Source organism: Microtus oregoni, unplaced genomic scaffold (genome assembly GCF_018167655.1).
Source record: "Microtus oregoni isolate MIOR12 unplaced genomic scaffold, Mior012 000098F_ref0000018, whole genome shotgun sequence".
NCBI classification, from domain to species: Eukaryota; Metazoa; Chordata; class Mammalia; order Rodentia; family Cricetidae; genus Microtus; species Microtus oregoni.
The window spans coordinates 198,994-215,657 of record NW_024544711.1 but is presented as its reverse complement, the minus strand read 5'-3'; the positions used below and the strand labels follow the sequence as shown (position 1 = coordinate 215,657).

At 43.9% G+C, this 16,664-nt stretch overlaps 1 protein-coding gene across 2 annotated transcripts in view; it reads left to right on the top strand.

The window, feature by feature from the left end:
- Window positions 1–16,664, top strand: part of LOC121443022 (band 4.1-like protein 4A) — a 188,743-nt gene that overhangs the window by 124,495 nt on the left and 47,584 nt on the right. For both annotated transcript variants that reach the window (XM_041644706.1, XM_041644705.1), the window contains exons 11-13: window positions 1,802–1,893; window positions 3,623–3,700; window positions 8,715–8,836. In XM_041644706.1, the coding sequence (XP_041500640.1) occupies window positions 1,802–1,893; window positions 3,623–3,700; window positions 8,715–8,836 (292 nt within the window). The remainder of the gene's footprint in view (window positions 1–1,801; window positions 1,894–3,622; window positions 3,701–8,714; window positions 8,837–16,664) is intronic.

The following is a 16,664-nucleotide window of genomic DNA, read 5'->3' as shown; positions in this document are numbered from 1 at the left end:
AAGCACAGGAGATGGCCTTGTCCCCGTGTGGCGTAGGTTGAGGCCGCCTGCCCCGGCATTCGCGTTTCCTTAGTGACTTACCCCTGCAGGACACACTCACAGGCAAACTTTGAAATGTGACCTGGGCATTGTAGTGAGGATAATCCAATGGTGGCCAGGTCTGGAGAGGGGAAGTCAGGACAATGGTAGTGAGGGAGGATCGAATTGTTACTGTGAATCCATCTTGGGTGCCTGTGCTTTTGAGAAGAAACCTGGAAGGAGAGAGCTTGCCCTCTTGGCACTCCTGTCTCCTCGCGGGAGCCTGAGTTTTCTTACCCTGCCCGTCTCCGCTCCTCTCCAGCCTCAGTTTCTTTCGCTATCAGGAAAATGGGGTTCTGAAGTCACTGAGCTTCTCCCTCGTCTCTTGTTAGAGTCCTACGTCTCACACAAAGGTCCCCAGATAGTCTCACTACAGAAAGCAGAAACTGCCTTTGGAGCCCCCTGGCCTTTCTGTGGCCTTTGAGACATGTGCTCTCTCTCCCCAGCCTGGCTGACACCCTTGTCTCCTGCTCACTTTGACCCACCTCACGAGCGAGCGTTGTCCTGTGATTCCCCTTTAACCCCTGCCCTCTCTTCTGACCATGTTAGGCATTCTCAGGAGACAGTACTGCTCCAGGAGATGTGCCCTCTCTTTCGCTTGGGGCTCCTCTGTGCTTACTGGCCCGTTTGGCATTCTGTGGACGTTTCATTTTAATAAGTTGACCGGGCCTTACTGTCATTATCTCCAGTTCTTCCCGCTTGCTGTCTACTCACAGTAACACCTAGACTGAATCCCTGAGAATCTCCCTACGTTTCCTCCTTTACCTTGTAAGATCTTGGTAGTGGGCTGGTTTTGCTGCAGCGTGAACGTGTGGCCATTCTTCTGCTCTATCCCACATTTTACAAATACATTCCTAAGTTAGGCAGTGTTATTCTGGTTGGGCTTGGGAGGAACTTCATGTGTTCGTGTTAAATGGTGGACAGATATCCCAGTTACTCCTGCGCACTGCCAACATTGTGTTTATGAGTTCACAGGAAACTCATTCCACAATAATTGCTGCGTTTAAGGCTAGTATTTGATTTTGAAATTTGAAGCTAAATTATCAATGTATAACTTCATAGAGCTTCTCATGCTTATTCTGTTTTGCTTTGTTTTCTATTTGGTCATTGAAAATAATATTTCACACACATACAACAGAGTTACCTTAATGGGTTCTTAGTTTCTTATATATCAGATAACCACTAGGTTAAAATGGCCATCAAATTTTCGTTTGCCTGTTGCATGCATACTGCATCTACCATAGAACTTAATTTTATGCACCTAATAGTTCAGTGTAGTGGAGGCATCCCCCTCACTGCTTCTCCTGAGATGCTCCAGACAGGATCTAAGTATGATTTCTCCGTCTCTGAAAGCAGTAGGGTTAAGGACTGTACGTATGGGCATCCCTGTCTTTGTTAGGAGTGAATTCCGCAATCAGTGTTTTCTGTATACAGTGTTCACTTACAATGAACAGACTTGCAGGATTCCTGTTCCATTGCCTGGATGATCCATAGTCATGAGACGGCATAGAAGGAGTTAATAAAGGTGACTGCACTGAGATTTAAATGGAAGTTATGTTTCATAATTGTAGACAGTGGAAAGTAATTTTTAATGCAACCTTCCAAAAATAGCTTTTCTTTCGGTGTTAGCCTCTGCTCTTCCGGATTTCTGCTCCCTTGAGGAGGGCTGCCCTCTGGAGAACGTCACAGCCAGTAACCGGTGTTCTCTCCCCGTCTCTCGCAGTGTAACGAAACCTCGTTCTTCTTCGAAGCTCGAAGCAAAACTGCCTGCAAACACCTCTGGAAGTGCAGTGTGGAGCATCATACATTTTTTAGGTATGTCAGTAGAGTGAGTACTTTGTCCCCGGTACAGTAAATGAAGGTGCCCTTCCATGTTCATGACAAGTATTGGTATGCACATATATACACATATGTGTGGTATATCTACATATGTACTTATGTTCAGATTGATATGCACATATATACACATGTGTGGTACATCTACATATGTACTTATTATGTTCAGATTGGTATGCACATATATACACATATGTGTGGTATATCTACATATGTACTTATGTTCAGATTGATATGCACATATATACACATGTGTGGTACATCTACATATGTACTTATGTTCAGATTGATATGCACATATATACACATATGTGTGGTATATCTACATATGTACTTATGTTCAGATTGATATGCACATATATACATACATGTGTGGTACATCTACTTATGTACTTATGTTCAGATTGATATGCACACATATATATACACACATGTGTGGTGATCTACATATGTACTTACATTCAGACTGATATTCTTTGCTCACGCTGTAAGAACAATTCAGGGATAACTGTTAAAAGCTTTGTGGAAAAAGCTCAGAATTACCTAGCAGCTATGTGATGGGGTGGAAATTTGGTGTTTCTCTGTGAACATAACAGCAGTTAAAGTGCCTGTAAGGTACCTCAGTGGAGCTGAGTAATCCTCCTGCCTCCGCCTCCCATGTGCTGGGACAGGCATGTGCTATTGCACTCAGCTCTGTAGGTACACTTTATTGTTTCATGTCTTTTTGTTGTAAAGATCAAAACAAAACAACAAAACTGACTTCGGCTCTTAATACATTGTTTATTGACTTGAGATTGAATTCTTCCCTTTATTCCCATACTGTTTATATTGGGTATTACAAAATGACTGTTAATCCTGTCAGGTACACGCTGCCTTTAATCCCAGAATGGGAGGCAGAGGCAAGCAGATCTCCATGAGTTCCAGGCCAATCTGATCTATGTAGCAAGTTCCAGGCCAGCCAGGGCTACATAGTGAAGCCTAGTCTCAAAAGAAAAGAACCCTTAGTACAGTTTTTGCTGGTCTATTAGGGGAAAGAGGTGACCCAGACGGCCAAGACTTTCCCCACAGCCAGTGACACTGGGCCCATGATCTCTTCATGGTGTTGTCTGTTGGAAGTACCCTGAAATGGGAAATGCTGGAACATATTGTATATAAAGAGTGAACCAGCACTACGTGTGATGTGATTGGCTGCCATTCAACCTTCACACGAATAAATCAGAACGGTGACAAATTCCCAGGATGACATAAGGATGAATACGTGAGCTACCATTACCGTTTCCTAGAGAACTTCAGAAATATGAGGAAGTCGGAGTTCAGGCTTAGCTTAAAGTAACTGGGTATGGTGATTGGGCTGGACAGATGGTTCAGTTGTTCAGTGAGTCTGCTGTCCTAGCAGAGAGCCCAAGTTCAGTTCCCAGAACTCATGTCAGGCAGCTCACAACCATCTTTAACTCCATATCCAGGGTATGTGACACCCTCTTCTGGCCTCCATGAGCAACTGCACTCACGTGGGCACACACACACAGAGTGTGTGTGTGTAAAAATACATCTTTAAAATAATAGCTGACTGTTATTTCCTCCTAGTATGTAGAATAAGTAAAATATTTTAGCTATCTCTACTAAATAGTTTTTTGTATAGCTCTGTGCTCAAATGTTATATAAATATTTGTATTTAAAAGTCTTTGGTTTTCTTTTGAAAATTAACTAGAATGCCAGAAACAGAGTCGAATTCACTGTCAAGAAAACTCAGCAAATTTGGGTCCCTAAGTTCTAAGCATCGGCCCAGGTAAGTGGCGTCTCCCCTCCCCCACATCTTGGGACTTGAGCGTGTTGATAAGGTATTAATTCAGTTACCTACACATATGTGGGTCCCCCCACCCGCCACTGCCAGCCATGCCAGTGTACTGTAAATAAATCTTTTTTGACAGAAATGGCTTTCCAGTTTTAAATGCATCTAGCCTCTCCATTAGCTATGTAAAGTTACGGGCTTTTAGAGCACAGTAGAATTTGTTATATTCAGGATTTCATTTTGCTGTAATTATCAGTTATTTCCAATTATGTTCTGTGATTATGGAACAAAGCAGATATTCTGGAATATAACTGACTGGTTGTGATGTTAGAATATTCAGTTGATCCCATATTGAACAATTAATATTCTACATCAAACATGCTTCTACATATATAATTTACATATGCATAAACCTGCTTATAGTAATGCTTACTCTGTATCAACTTTGTTGAGCATTTGGTCTTTATTGTTTTAATACTTTCTTTTTTATTAAGATTTATTTATTTACTATGTATACAGTGTTCTGCTGGTACACCAGAAGAGGGTACCAGATTTTATTACAAATGAAGGGGTACCAGATTTTATTATAGATGGTTGTGAGTCACCATGTGGTTGCTTGGAATTGAACTCAGGACCTCTGGAAGAACAGTCAGTGCTCTTAACCTCTGAGCCATCTCTCTATTACTTCAGTTAACCACCACAGTCGTCTGTATGTTATCGACGTTGAAGAAACTGAGGCTTAGGGATGCCAAGGGACTTTGCACATAGCCTAGCTAGGAAGCAGTGCCGTGGGACCCATGACTCCATGGCCTGTGCTCTTGACTATGAGACAGACTCAGCCTGTGGAGAGAAAACTTGACAGTCGTGCAGCCAGGTGCCTAACTCTTTCTTTAACACTTGCCTTAAAAGTGGGAGTGAGCGCTGCATTCTGAAGAAACATTTGTCTTGTTTCAGTTCCTTCTGTTCAGTGGAGAGCTGTGATGTTTCAGGAATGCTGTTAGGGCCACAGATGTACAGACTCAGCCCAAACCACTCTGCTGTCCAAGAGATGCAGTATTTCTTAGGCAGAGAAGCAGGTTTCCAGGCTTAGTGAAGCCAAGCAGGGTGCAGAAATGCTGCCGAGGAGATGGGAGACTACTCCGTCAGCTGACTAGGGACATCACTGGATGAAGCGCTTGCATAAGAGATTGAAAAAGTCATGCCTGCAGCCAGGTTTTAATTTCTCTCTTTTAGTGACCCACTTGGAAGTCTTAAACCTAAGACAAGAGACAATCATTAAGGGTGACCAACAGCAGATACCCAGTGTTTCCAGTGAATAGGTATCTAGCAGAGCGTTTGCTCATTTGATGACAAGAAGAAAAGTGTTATTTATTCTAGGTGCTTTTGATTTTGTATGAAGGTTTTCTTTCAGTGTGTAAATATTTAGCCTTCAGGTTTTCAGAGTTCTCCCTTAGACGAGAATAGAATTATGAAATATTTAAGAAGATAGTATAACTTTTACACTGAGAAGAACAGGCAGCACCAGTGTTTGTGCTGTTTTCCTAATCATGGCATTGCCAAGGCTAGAGAGAAAATGCTTGAATCTGTCTCCTTGTCAACGGTCTGCAGCTAATGGGAAGACATCTGTTTTCTTAGTGTTTAGATGATTAAAATTATAATCATGCTGTTTAACATATGCTGGAATTAGTTGGCTTCTGCAAATATAACCATACCTGATTTCTCAAGTTTATTGAAATGCAAATACTGTGGCTACTGGGAATTATTATTAGAAATTATTCTTACTGGATTTTGCATATTAAATACTTTTTTTTCCAAGAAAGCAATTAAAGGTAACCTTTGCAGAATTGGACGTTCTGCTAAATCTGCCCTGATTTCATGACTAATGTTAACTGCCTGGCAAATCTTAATGAAACACAAATCTATTTCTGTTTGTGTGTAAGGAGCACTAACTTCATGCCACTAGTGGGAGAGAGGTATTTCATCTGTCTGGTCAGAGGTCAGGCAGGACAGGTCTCTGATTGCTGCATGGTCACTAATGTAGACTGTTTGGTGATAAGAGTTGGTAAGCTAACATTCTTTTAACCAGGATCACATGCTTGTCTCTTTGTTAAAGTAATCTAGAGATACCCCAAAATGAAATAGTTCTGGCGCACAGTAATCATCACCTCCTGCAGGATGTGAGATAAGGCGGCAAAGGAGCTGTGTCCCAGGCTGCAGTGTGTGGATGTGGATATGTGTGTGTGTGCGTGTGCATGTGTATGTGTGTGTGTGCATGTATGTGTGCATGTGTATGTGTGGGCGCGCACGCACATGCACGATTGTGTATTTGTACATGTATGATTGTGTGTTTATGTGTGTATGTATATATGAGTGTGTGTGCTTGTGTGTGTGTGCGCACGCGTGTGTGCATGTGTACACAATTGTGTATTTGTGCATTGTGTGATTGTGTGTTTATGCATGTATATGTGTGCATGCATGCATGAGTGCGTGCATGGGTGTGTGTGGTTTGCAGGGACTCTTGTGCTGTGTGTGTAAGGAGAGGAATACAGCTTTCTAGTCTTTCTCTTTTCTGTCTTAAGGCTCGCAGAATGCCAGGGTGATTCTTGCATCTTTTAGGGAAACTACTTATGGTTTAAGAAGGGGAGAAAAATCAAAGATTTTAAATGATGTGTGATAATCATATTTCAAAATTAAATAGGGAAGAAGGCTGAACTGAAGTCTGAAGTTTTGATTCTCTTGTTTTTATTTTGAGAGACCCGAGATCTGAAATGGAGACTGATTAAATCTTTGATTAAGTATTTTGTTACATATTGATATTTCCTTATTAGAGTCTCTTGAAAATTAGCCTTCCCTCTTAACTGTTGTTAAGCTCCTTGAAAGAATGAGTTGCTCGAACTTTGTAGGAGTACTGAGACACAGGCATCCTCTCTGTAGGATTGAACCATAGGAGCGCTCGAATTTCATGAAGCATGGAGGAGACCCAGTTCTCAGGGTCTCCTCCTTGGTGTCAGGTGCTTTCCCAAGCACTGCTGATTTGATCTGCACAGCGGCCCACCAAAGAGGTATCATGTCCTCAATTATAGGAGAGAAACCGGAGCCCTCCCCTGGGGAAGTCATTAAGCTAAGGACCCGTAAGCAGCAAATCTTCTAACTGAAGCCAAGCAACTTTCCCTGTTATTTCCCTCTCCTTCACTGTGATGCTCAAGTACGGTGGCTTTGCCAACCAGAGTAGAGACGCTGCTCGTGCCAGGGTGTGAACGGGCATGGAAGTGGGGACTCTTGTACTTAATGCCCATTATTTGACACCAGAGAGAAAAAGCATATTGTAAGAAGGGGTGCACTGTAATAGCAAGGATGAATGGGGGCTGCAGAGATCTCTAAAAAGAAACAAACAAAAAAGCCTCAGAGACCACATGGCTAGGAAAAGGCAGATCTGAGTTTTCCTCAAGGCTTGGAATTTCAAATTAAACAGTGAAGTGTTATGTTCCTGCTTGTCTACAGTCTGCTCTGTACTGACCAGGTGGAGAGTCTGAACCGTTCTAGGCCTGGATCTTGTGTAGCCTGTAGTAGATTAGTTGATATTTCTAGACCTTAGTCTTATTAATCTTGCAAAATTATTTTCTTATTACTTTGTTCCTGAGAGAGGAATCATGAAGAAAAATTGAATAATAAAGTAAAATTTCATTATAAAATGTCCCAGGGGTCTGCACATTTAGTTATGTTTTTATGACGAATGTTTCATCCTCTGTGAAGTGAGGTACACACTATCCAAGCCTTTTTGATGTTGGAGAAAGTCTGGAGAAGGTAGACCTGATCTTCATGCTCTGAACCATATATAATAATGGAATCTTGTCTGTCCATGGGATTTTTTGAAGCTTTTCAGAAAAAGAGCCTCTGCTCATAGAGGCCTCTAAGCTAGAGGACAGGTGTATTTTGGTTTACAGTTTCAGAGACTTCAGCTGAAGGTTAGCTTTGTCCATTGTATTGGGTCCCTGGTGAGGCAGAACCTCATGGCAGTGGGAGTGTGTGGTAGGAGAGACTGATGATCTCATGCTTGCTAAAGAGGGTGAGGGTCAGGAAGAAGGGAGAGAGGAGACAGACAGGTCTCAGTCCACATATGTTGTACATATTCACTTGGAAGGCACACCTCAATGACCTACTTCCTCCAAATAGGCCCCGCCTTCTAGCAGTCTATTGGGCTATAAACTGACCAATTGATTAACCCATTGCTGAAATTATTAACTTCACAACCTAGTCACCTCTCATTTTGGCTACTGACAGGAGCCAAACCTTCAATATATAAAGTGTGTGTGTGTGTGTGTGTGTGTGTGTGAGAGAGAGAGAGAGAGAGAGAGAGAGAGAGAGAGAGAGAGAGAGAGAGGGAGGCAGGGAGGGAGGGAGATTTAAACCAGTATGCCAGCCTAGGGAGACTCCACATCCTCCTCCCATGATCTCTAGGGAATGAAGCCCCGTGTGTAGGCTTCTAGGTCTGTTTTCTCTCTTTCCAGACACATGGTTTGTTAAGTGAGGGGATATAATAAATGACTGATTGTGCCAGGGCTCAGAAACAAAATCACACTGCTCTGTTGCAGGGGTGCCTTACGGCTTGCTGAGTGAGCACAGCCCGGGACAGGCTAGCAGAATTACTACCGTCGCATAGCTAACCCACCATGACTTTTCCAGTGTTTAGCCGTGGGCCTCAAGGCCATCAGCAACCTTGATTTCTAGCCTGTCCTGCCTTGAACATAAACCTAACCTTTGATAAATCTTCCCTTCCTGCTGGTCCCTCAGCAAGCTCTTCTTTTTATCTGACATAAGTCCCTCCCTGAGGTTAATGCTCCTTTCTTGGTCAGTAGGATCACGGGCATCAGTTAAGAACCTCTGCACACCTATGTTCCACTGTGTCTGTGCTTTTCTTCCCTGTCTTGTTTGCAAGGTACTCTGATCGGATTGTCATTTAACTCTGGCCATATGGTTTTACTCCTGCTAATCCAAGTGTCACGTTTTCCAGTGGCAGGACAGCTCTGCAAATGAGCCGAGATCTTTCTATCCAACTTCCCCGGCCCAATCAGACTGTGGCGAGAAGTCGAAGTAAGACTTACCCCAAGAGGGTAGCGCAAACACAGCCAGCTGGTAAGTAGTCAACCCCAGTGCGTTCAAATGATCTAGCAGTTTCTTTTAGGCTGGTGTATAAGACATGCGAGGTGGTGACTACAGTAATGTAAACTTTTTATTTTATCTTGAGTGCATGATGTGCAAGTGAACATGTGTGTGTATATGCTAACATCTGTGTATGTGAACATGTGTGTACATGCTAACATCTGTGTATGTAAACATGTGTGTACATGCTAACATCTGTGTATGTAAACATGTGTGTATATGCTAATATTTGTGTATGTGAACATGTGTGTGTACACGCTAACATTTGTGTATGTGAACATGTGTGTACATGCTAACATCTGTGTATGTGAATGTGTGTACATGCTAACATTTGTGTGTGAACATGTGTGTACATGCTAACATTTGTGTATGTGAACATGTGTATACATGCTAACATCTGTGTATGTGAACATGTGTGTGTACATGCTAACATCTGTGTATGTGAACATGTGTGTGTACATGCTAACATCTGTGTATGTGAACGTGTGTGTACATACTAACATCTGTGTATGTGAACGCGTGTGTACATGCTAACATCTGTGTATGTGAAGATGTATGTGTACATGCTAACATCTGTGTATGTGAACATGTGTGTGTACATGCTAACATCTGTGTATGTGAAGATGTATGTGTACATGCTAACATCTGTGTACATGCTAACATCTGTGTATGTGAATAAGTGTGTACATGCTAACATCTGTGTATGTGAATAAGTGTGTACATGCTAACATTTGTATATGTGAACATGTGTCTGTACATGCTAACATCTGTGTATGTGAACATGTGTGTGCATGCTAACATTTGTGTGTGTGAACATGTGTGTGTACATGCTAACATCTGTGTATGTGAACATGTGTGTACATGCTAACATTTGTGTATGTGAACATGCTTGCACACAGGCCGCTTCACACATGGAGGTTGGGTTAACCTTGGGTGTTGGGTGTCACTTTCTATCTTGTTTGAGACAGGGTCTCTTTTTGGTTTTTCATGGCTGTGTATACCAGGAGAGCAGACCTGTGAACTTATGGGGACCATCCTGACTCTGCCTCCCATGTTACTGTAGGAACACTGTGATTGCAGGTACATGCTCACACCCAGCTGTGTTTACTTGGGACCAGGGGTTTTGAACGCAGATCCTCATACTTGTACATAGATGCTTTGGTGTTCTGGGCATCCCCCTAGCTCCTTGTTTTTAATACTAGAATTTTTAGTTTGACTCTGGAAAGTTTCAAATAATCAGAAGCCTAGAATCCCCTGTGAGCTGGTCTCTTGGGGCTTAGCAATGCTTCGTAAGGCAGGTAGAATCTTAGCTGAGTTTGTCTTATTTCTGCCATACCTGAGGGACTGCAAAGGCAATCCAGCTCTGTATTCTGTACTCAGATGGTCATATGAGGCGCTGGGCTAAAGCTTTGACAAGCATCCAACATGCAAGGAAGAGGAGGAAGGCCCAGGGTGTCCTGAGAAGGACCTTTCTAACTCAGGATGTCACCTTCCTTGGGAGGCACAAGAATAAGGGCTGGGTGTGTCGGACACTTCCTAACTTAGTACATGACATTTCCCACACACTTCACAATTAGTTTGAAAAAGTGCAGCCAGGGAGACTTAGGTCAGTCTAAGGTCACCCCGAGTGCTTCTGCAATCACATAGTAACTAAGTTAAGTCAGAGTCTTAGGCATACGATTCTAGTCTTCTAACGGCTGGTCTTAAGTTTTACTTCAGCATACTGTACTATCTTTTTATGTGAGCAATATGAAATCCCATTGGGCTACCATCCCATGCTAAAGATTAATAAGCAAACTTCCCACTCTATTGTACTTCTGAAAAATAATAAACACTACCTCCTTCCCATCATCATGTTGAAGCGTTAAACTAATTAATTTTATCAACAAAAAAAATCAGGAGTCTAATATTGGGGTAAGAACCTGAAAGATCAGAGAACAGGGAGCAGCCATCAGGAGCCTCCGACCTCTCCCATTCCTCAGCCCATCAGGGCTGAGAGATCCTCTCTCTACCCCACCTTACCACTTCCTGTCTCCTCTCTGCTTACAGTCCTCCAAACCTCTGTGGTCAACTAGTGGCTAGCTCCGCCCTCTGACTCCCAAGCGAGCTTTGTCAGAATACAATCAAAATATCACACAGCATCATGTCCTCCTTTCGTGTTTTTTTTTTTTTTTAACTCACAGAGTCTAATTAATGCTGCTCGTACGCAGGGAGATGTGGGTTCACCCCCACCCCCAGCAGGGGTAGCTTTCCAGTGGCCGCACTCCTGTGAAAGGGGAGTGGTGGTGGGGGGTCCTAAGTTGAAGTGAAGAGAGCCCTCTAGTCCTCCCTCCTTGATCGCTGTGAGCTTTCCTCTGCACACCTCCTGCCCTGTGGAGGAGGGGCATCCCTGCAAAGCTGCACTGAGAGAGACCAAGACCGTGGGGTCTACAATAAGGGCTCCTAGGTCCCGGCTGCCCAGAGAGTCCACCTCCCAGCCCGTGCTCTCCTCCCATGCTGGTTTCTCCAGCAGGGTCCTTCACTCAAGTCTCTGTTGCTAGGACACAGTCATTGCTAACTGCCCAGGGAAGAAGCAGCAGTTCCCATTCATTAAGGCTTGCTTTTTAAACTAGGCTGGGGATGTAGTGCAGTTTAAAGTATATCAGGCCCTGGATTTTATCCCTAGAGCTGGAAGAAGGGGGGGGGGGGAGCCCAAATGTTACTGGCTAAAAGAAACAAATTATTACCTTAATGAATAACCTTGCTATAGTTATTTAAAGTATTTGAAAATTTTGATCATAAAAATGGCGGAGGCTGATTATTTTTGCAGTATTGAAGCTAGCACCACATGCATTACCACTGAACTATATCTCCAGGTTTGTTTGTTTTCAGTTTTTATTTTGGGAGACTGGAGAGATGGCTTAGCAGGTAAGAGTAACTTGCTGCTCTTCCAGAGGACCCGAGTGTGGTTTCCAGCACCCATGTCAGGTGGCTCGTGATCACTTGTAACTCCAGCTCCAGGGGCCACATGCAAATATCTACATAGAATTAAAACACAGAACAATAAAAATAAAATTGTGTTTTTGTTTTGGGACAGGGTCTTGATAAATTGTCAGTGGTAACCTTGAGTACAAGCTTGATAAATTTTTAAAATAGAGACTTTGGGATTTTTTTTGTTGTTGTTGTTTGTTTTTTGTTCTTAGTATTTGCCCTGTATTTGGCAGAAGTGGAGTTATAGTTTAAAGAAGAAGTAGGTTATTTTTTTATTCTAATAAGGCCAACTATTATTTTTATAGGCTGAATCCTTTTAATAAGATCACCAAATAAAGTGTTAGCACTACAGTTTTTGGAACTATATATTCTCACCTCTCGTTTCCTGTGTTTTTGTAATTGACTGGAGCTGGTTGTTGCTAGTTTGTGTCTCTAGGTTACATGCAGCACTTTTTACTTTAGAAGACACTCCTTTATTCCGTTGGAAGAGAAAACAGTCTGATCTCAGTAGATGGCTTGCTCCGTTTAACCTGCACCCCAGCTCTCACGAGTCAGGAATAACAAACGTCTGGTAGCTTAAAGGTCATTGTGTTTTGAATCTGCCAAGCAAAGGCCTTGGCACCTCTGTGAGGAAGTGCATTCCAGAGTCAAGATTCTACACCCCGCAGCTGCCGCAGCCGGCTGCCCCACCCAGGTGAGCCCAGTGCCAGGGCAGGCGGCCAGCGCATTCCAAAAACCAGAGCTGCCTCTGCGGCTAGAGCCCCAGTGTGTGAAGAGGAAGGGAGGTGGCGGGCAGGAAACATGCATATTTGTACAGCCCTTTCTCTGATAAGGTCTTGGCAACTCGGGAAGGTGGGTTCTTGTGAGAAGCGTCTGCTGTATGTAGGCAGTAAAGACAGAATATTTAAGTACAGCCCAGAATTAGCTGTAAAGGAAATAGTAACACCGCCAGCAGTGCTGTGATTCCCCAGGGAGGCATTTGATTCCTTAGGAACATGCCACTGAGAGACACAGGAGGTGCAGTATCATCTGGATCACAGAAAAGCAAGGTGGCGGTTAGGAGTACTTGCTGCTCTTGCAGGGAGTGGGCTTTGGTTTCCTGTGCCCGCTCTGAAATTTATAACCTACCTATAATTCCACTTGCAGGGGACCCAATGCCCTCTTCCGGTCTCTGTGGCCACCTGCATGCTCATGGTACACACACATACATGTAGGCAAATATTCATTAAAGCAAGACAATGTCATTAGTCTTCAGGCTCTGTGGGAGGGGCCGTGGACACCGTGACCAGAAGGATGAGAGAAAGACTTTTGAGGGAGGATCGCTGGGCTGAGTGTGCGGGCAGACCTCGGCCATGGCTGCAGAATAGACTCATGATTTAGTCCTGATTCTTCTAGTATTGTAGGAAGCACAAAACCTGGGTATTTATGTGTGCCATTCAGAATTCAAGATATTAGTAATTGATTTCATTTAGAAAAAGTATGTGCTAAATCTGAGCGACAGATTTGGTCTGTAGACTGCCTCCTTAGGATCCCTGGTTGGAAGAGTTAGGGCAGATGGTTGACTTCCTACATGGTCACGAGATGCCTTCACCTGTCTGTCTTGGGGTTCCCAGTGGCCTCCTTTAGTGACCCCTGGGAGAATCACATTTCCTCCCAACACTCATCCATCACTCTTGGCATGAACACTTTGTTCTTAGTAGGTTGGTCAACCCACTATAGGGAGAGATGTTGCCACAGCTCTGGACCACGGCAAATGATTTACCTGTGGGTAGCTGATTGGCATGTCTGGACATGAGGTAGGCCCAGTCAAGGCAGTAGATATGCAGGAAGCATTGATGGAGTGAGGAACAGTTTCACCTACTGCAGTGTTGCTCTGGGCTACTGAAGAGGCCTGTCAGGAAAGAGGCATTTATTGGGACACTTGCTCTAACTGCGCAGAGTGTTCGATGTGAGTCAGCAGAAGCCCAGCATAGCGAACGTTCATCAGGTCTTTTATGGTGAGACGGAGAAAAAAGGAAGCTGTGAGTAGGGTATTCATCAATCCAAGGTGTATCATCAGCCCAACGCATTGTGGATCTAGTGAAATATAGGAAGCCGGACCCAGGAAATCTGAGTTTGGCTTTAGAAGTCCATATTATTAAATGTGTAGTGTTTTAAAAGCACAGAACCACCTTGAGCCTCAGTTTCTTCATCTGGCAGGTGCGGATATTAACTCTGCCTCCTGGGTTACTGCCCTGGAGATGGTGTTTCAAGCAAGTTGAACATCTTACTGTGCTTTAGTGGGGGCTTGGTACACTTTAGTTTTTTTCTGAAATCCACCCATCAGTGTATGAATTTTGCATATGATGCTGTCATACAAAGGGTAATAAGGCTGTTATGGGATGGTGGGCAGTGGAGAGGGGGTGAGGAGAGGCCACTGAAGTATGATGGATGGGGATAGAGTAGGAAATGGGGGACTTTCATGTCACCAAACAAAATTCAGTGTTAACAGAATATGAAGGAAGAAAGCCGTTCTGTACGCTCTGTTTAGCTTTTCCCCTTCGTTTTGTGAGAGGGTTCCAGGGTGGCCATTTCCTCATGATCTTCTTGCCTTGGCCTCCCGAGTGCTACCTTGAACATGGTTAGGCCTCAGCCTCCTTATTGGCTTCCTGCCTTCTAGAGTAGCCTTTAGTCCAAGCTGATTCCTTTGAATCATGGTAAGAAAACACATACTATTAAGTTTATAACCTTCCTAAGTTCAGCAATACCAAACACCATGCTGGAGAAATTCTCTAGAACGGTTTTCTCTTGTAGCACTGAAACTTTGCTCTCATTAAACACTCCCTACTGCCAACTGCCTTTCTGCTTTCTCTTTTACCCCCCTTCAAGTGCGCATTGTTCTCTTCCCCTCGGGATTTCCTGTGACTGAAGTGGAAAGTGAGTTGCCAGGCCTACTGGGTGCATGTCACATCAAGTAGACAGTAGAAAGAGAACAAAGAGAAGACAGAGGCTGCGGAGAGGGGCCACGATATTGTTGAACAAACAAACAACATAGGGATACCGGGGTTCTGGATCAAGGAATTCTTAGTAAGCTCACCAACTTCACCTGTCTAATATGAGCAGGCTGTGTTGTAGGTACACCGTAACTTCCTATCTGTCCGATAGTTGGGAAGTGCCCTGGGAATGGACACTGTGTCCAGTACCATGTATCTGTCAAGAGAAATCTGTGCGATTCCACAGCCCTGGGATATTTGCCATGAAAGGCCAGGCTCACAAGGGTCCATCAGGGAAAGAAAATGTTAATAAGTAACGTTTATTAGGCGTTCTGTGTGCTTGGTTCCACTCTTGATCTCTCCAGATGGTGTCCCACTCAGTTCTTTAGAAGATGTGGTGACCATGCGAGTTTAGGTTAGAAAGTGGGAGCCACAGAGCAAACATGGCTGTAATAAGTGCAGAATGATCTCTAGACTAGAGCGTAAGCGAGAAACGGGGAGGGAAGAAAGCAGCCGGGGCCCTGGTAGTGACTCATGCTCCCATTGTATAAAAAGACATAGAAAAAATCCTTGGTGGGGTATATGTGCGCAGATACACGTGCAGGCAGGGTGTATTACACGCTAGTAATGGTAGCGACCTTTAAAGGGGAAGTGTTTCTAAGCAAATCAAGAATGGGGGAAGATCTATTTTATTTGATTCCCCCCCCCCATGTTGTAATTTTAAAAAGCCTAGTAGATAATTGTCAGGAATGCGTTATGATGGGAAAATGGTTTCAAAGATACATTCATTTTTTTTTCCCAATAGAGATAGTCTCGAATGGCTCTGAGCTGGACTCTGATGTTAGTATTCTAGAAAGTATACAGTGTGATTCGTAGAGCAAGTGACGAGACATGCCAGACCAAGCTTAGAAAACTCAAGTGTCAGGAATGTCCCCAGTGTCAAGACACCAATGGAAAGAGAGAGGACAAAGAAGGACAAAGCCCTTTGGGCTCAGAAAGGAGAGGCAGTCATTGAGCAAGGAGGACTCAGGACTCTGGATTCAGGGATCCACAAGTCCCCTCAGGTAACAACCTTAACAATGTTCCTCTACAACACGAGCAGAACTGAGTGTTCAGAGGCTGGAGTGAGGCGCTCCGGTGCTGTGCACGGTAGCTGCATTAGAGACGTTAGGGTGTTTGCCCAGATGGTGCCTCACGGAGCACGGGCTTGAAACTGGAGAAGGAAGGGTCTTGAGCATGCACAGTCTTTGCAGGAGCGGAAGTGGCGCAGGTGCCTTGCATGGCAGGTAAGGAACCAAGACCAGGGGAGGTGAAGTGATTAGCTGGTCACTAAGAGTAACTGGTTCTTTCTTTAGCTTGGAGGCTCTCTGGATCGAGATCACTTGGGGCAAGGGACTGGAAAACATGAGAAGACGGAGACTGGAAAGAGATGCGGACATGATAGCCTTCACACCTGTTGGGCATTGCATGCTCGTTCGTGTCTATTTTCTCCAGTCAGCCAAGGACAGGAAAAGGAAGAAATTAGTGTTAGCTCGTTTCCCAGGGCATTAGAACAAAGCATCCTGAATACAATCTGCTGTGTGATGGCTGTAGAGACAGTTTCTAGAAAAATTAACACAGTGCTAACTTTGTTTTGGACACAATGTGATTTGGCTTTTCTTTATCAGTGCCACAGATTAGAATTAGATAATCTACTGAGACAATGTCCAAATCTGGGTCTCGGCATTGTCTTCGAGTGGACTGTAAGAATGCTTGAGGAGAATCTAGGTTGCTCTCTCCTGGTTATGCCAGCTCTTCCATTGGGAAAGCCCACAGCGGCCGGCGAAGTAAAGGAAAAGGAGCAGGGAGAGAGGCGAAGG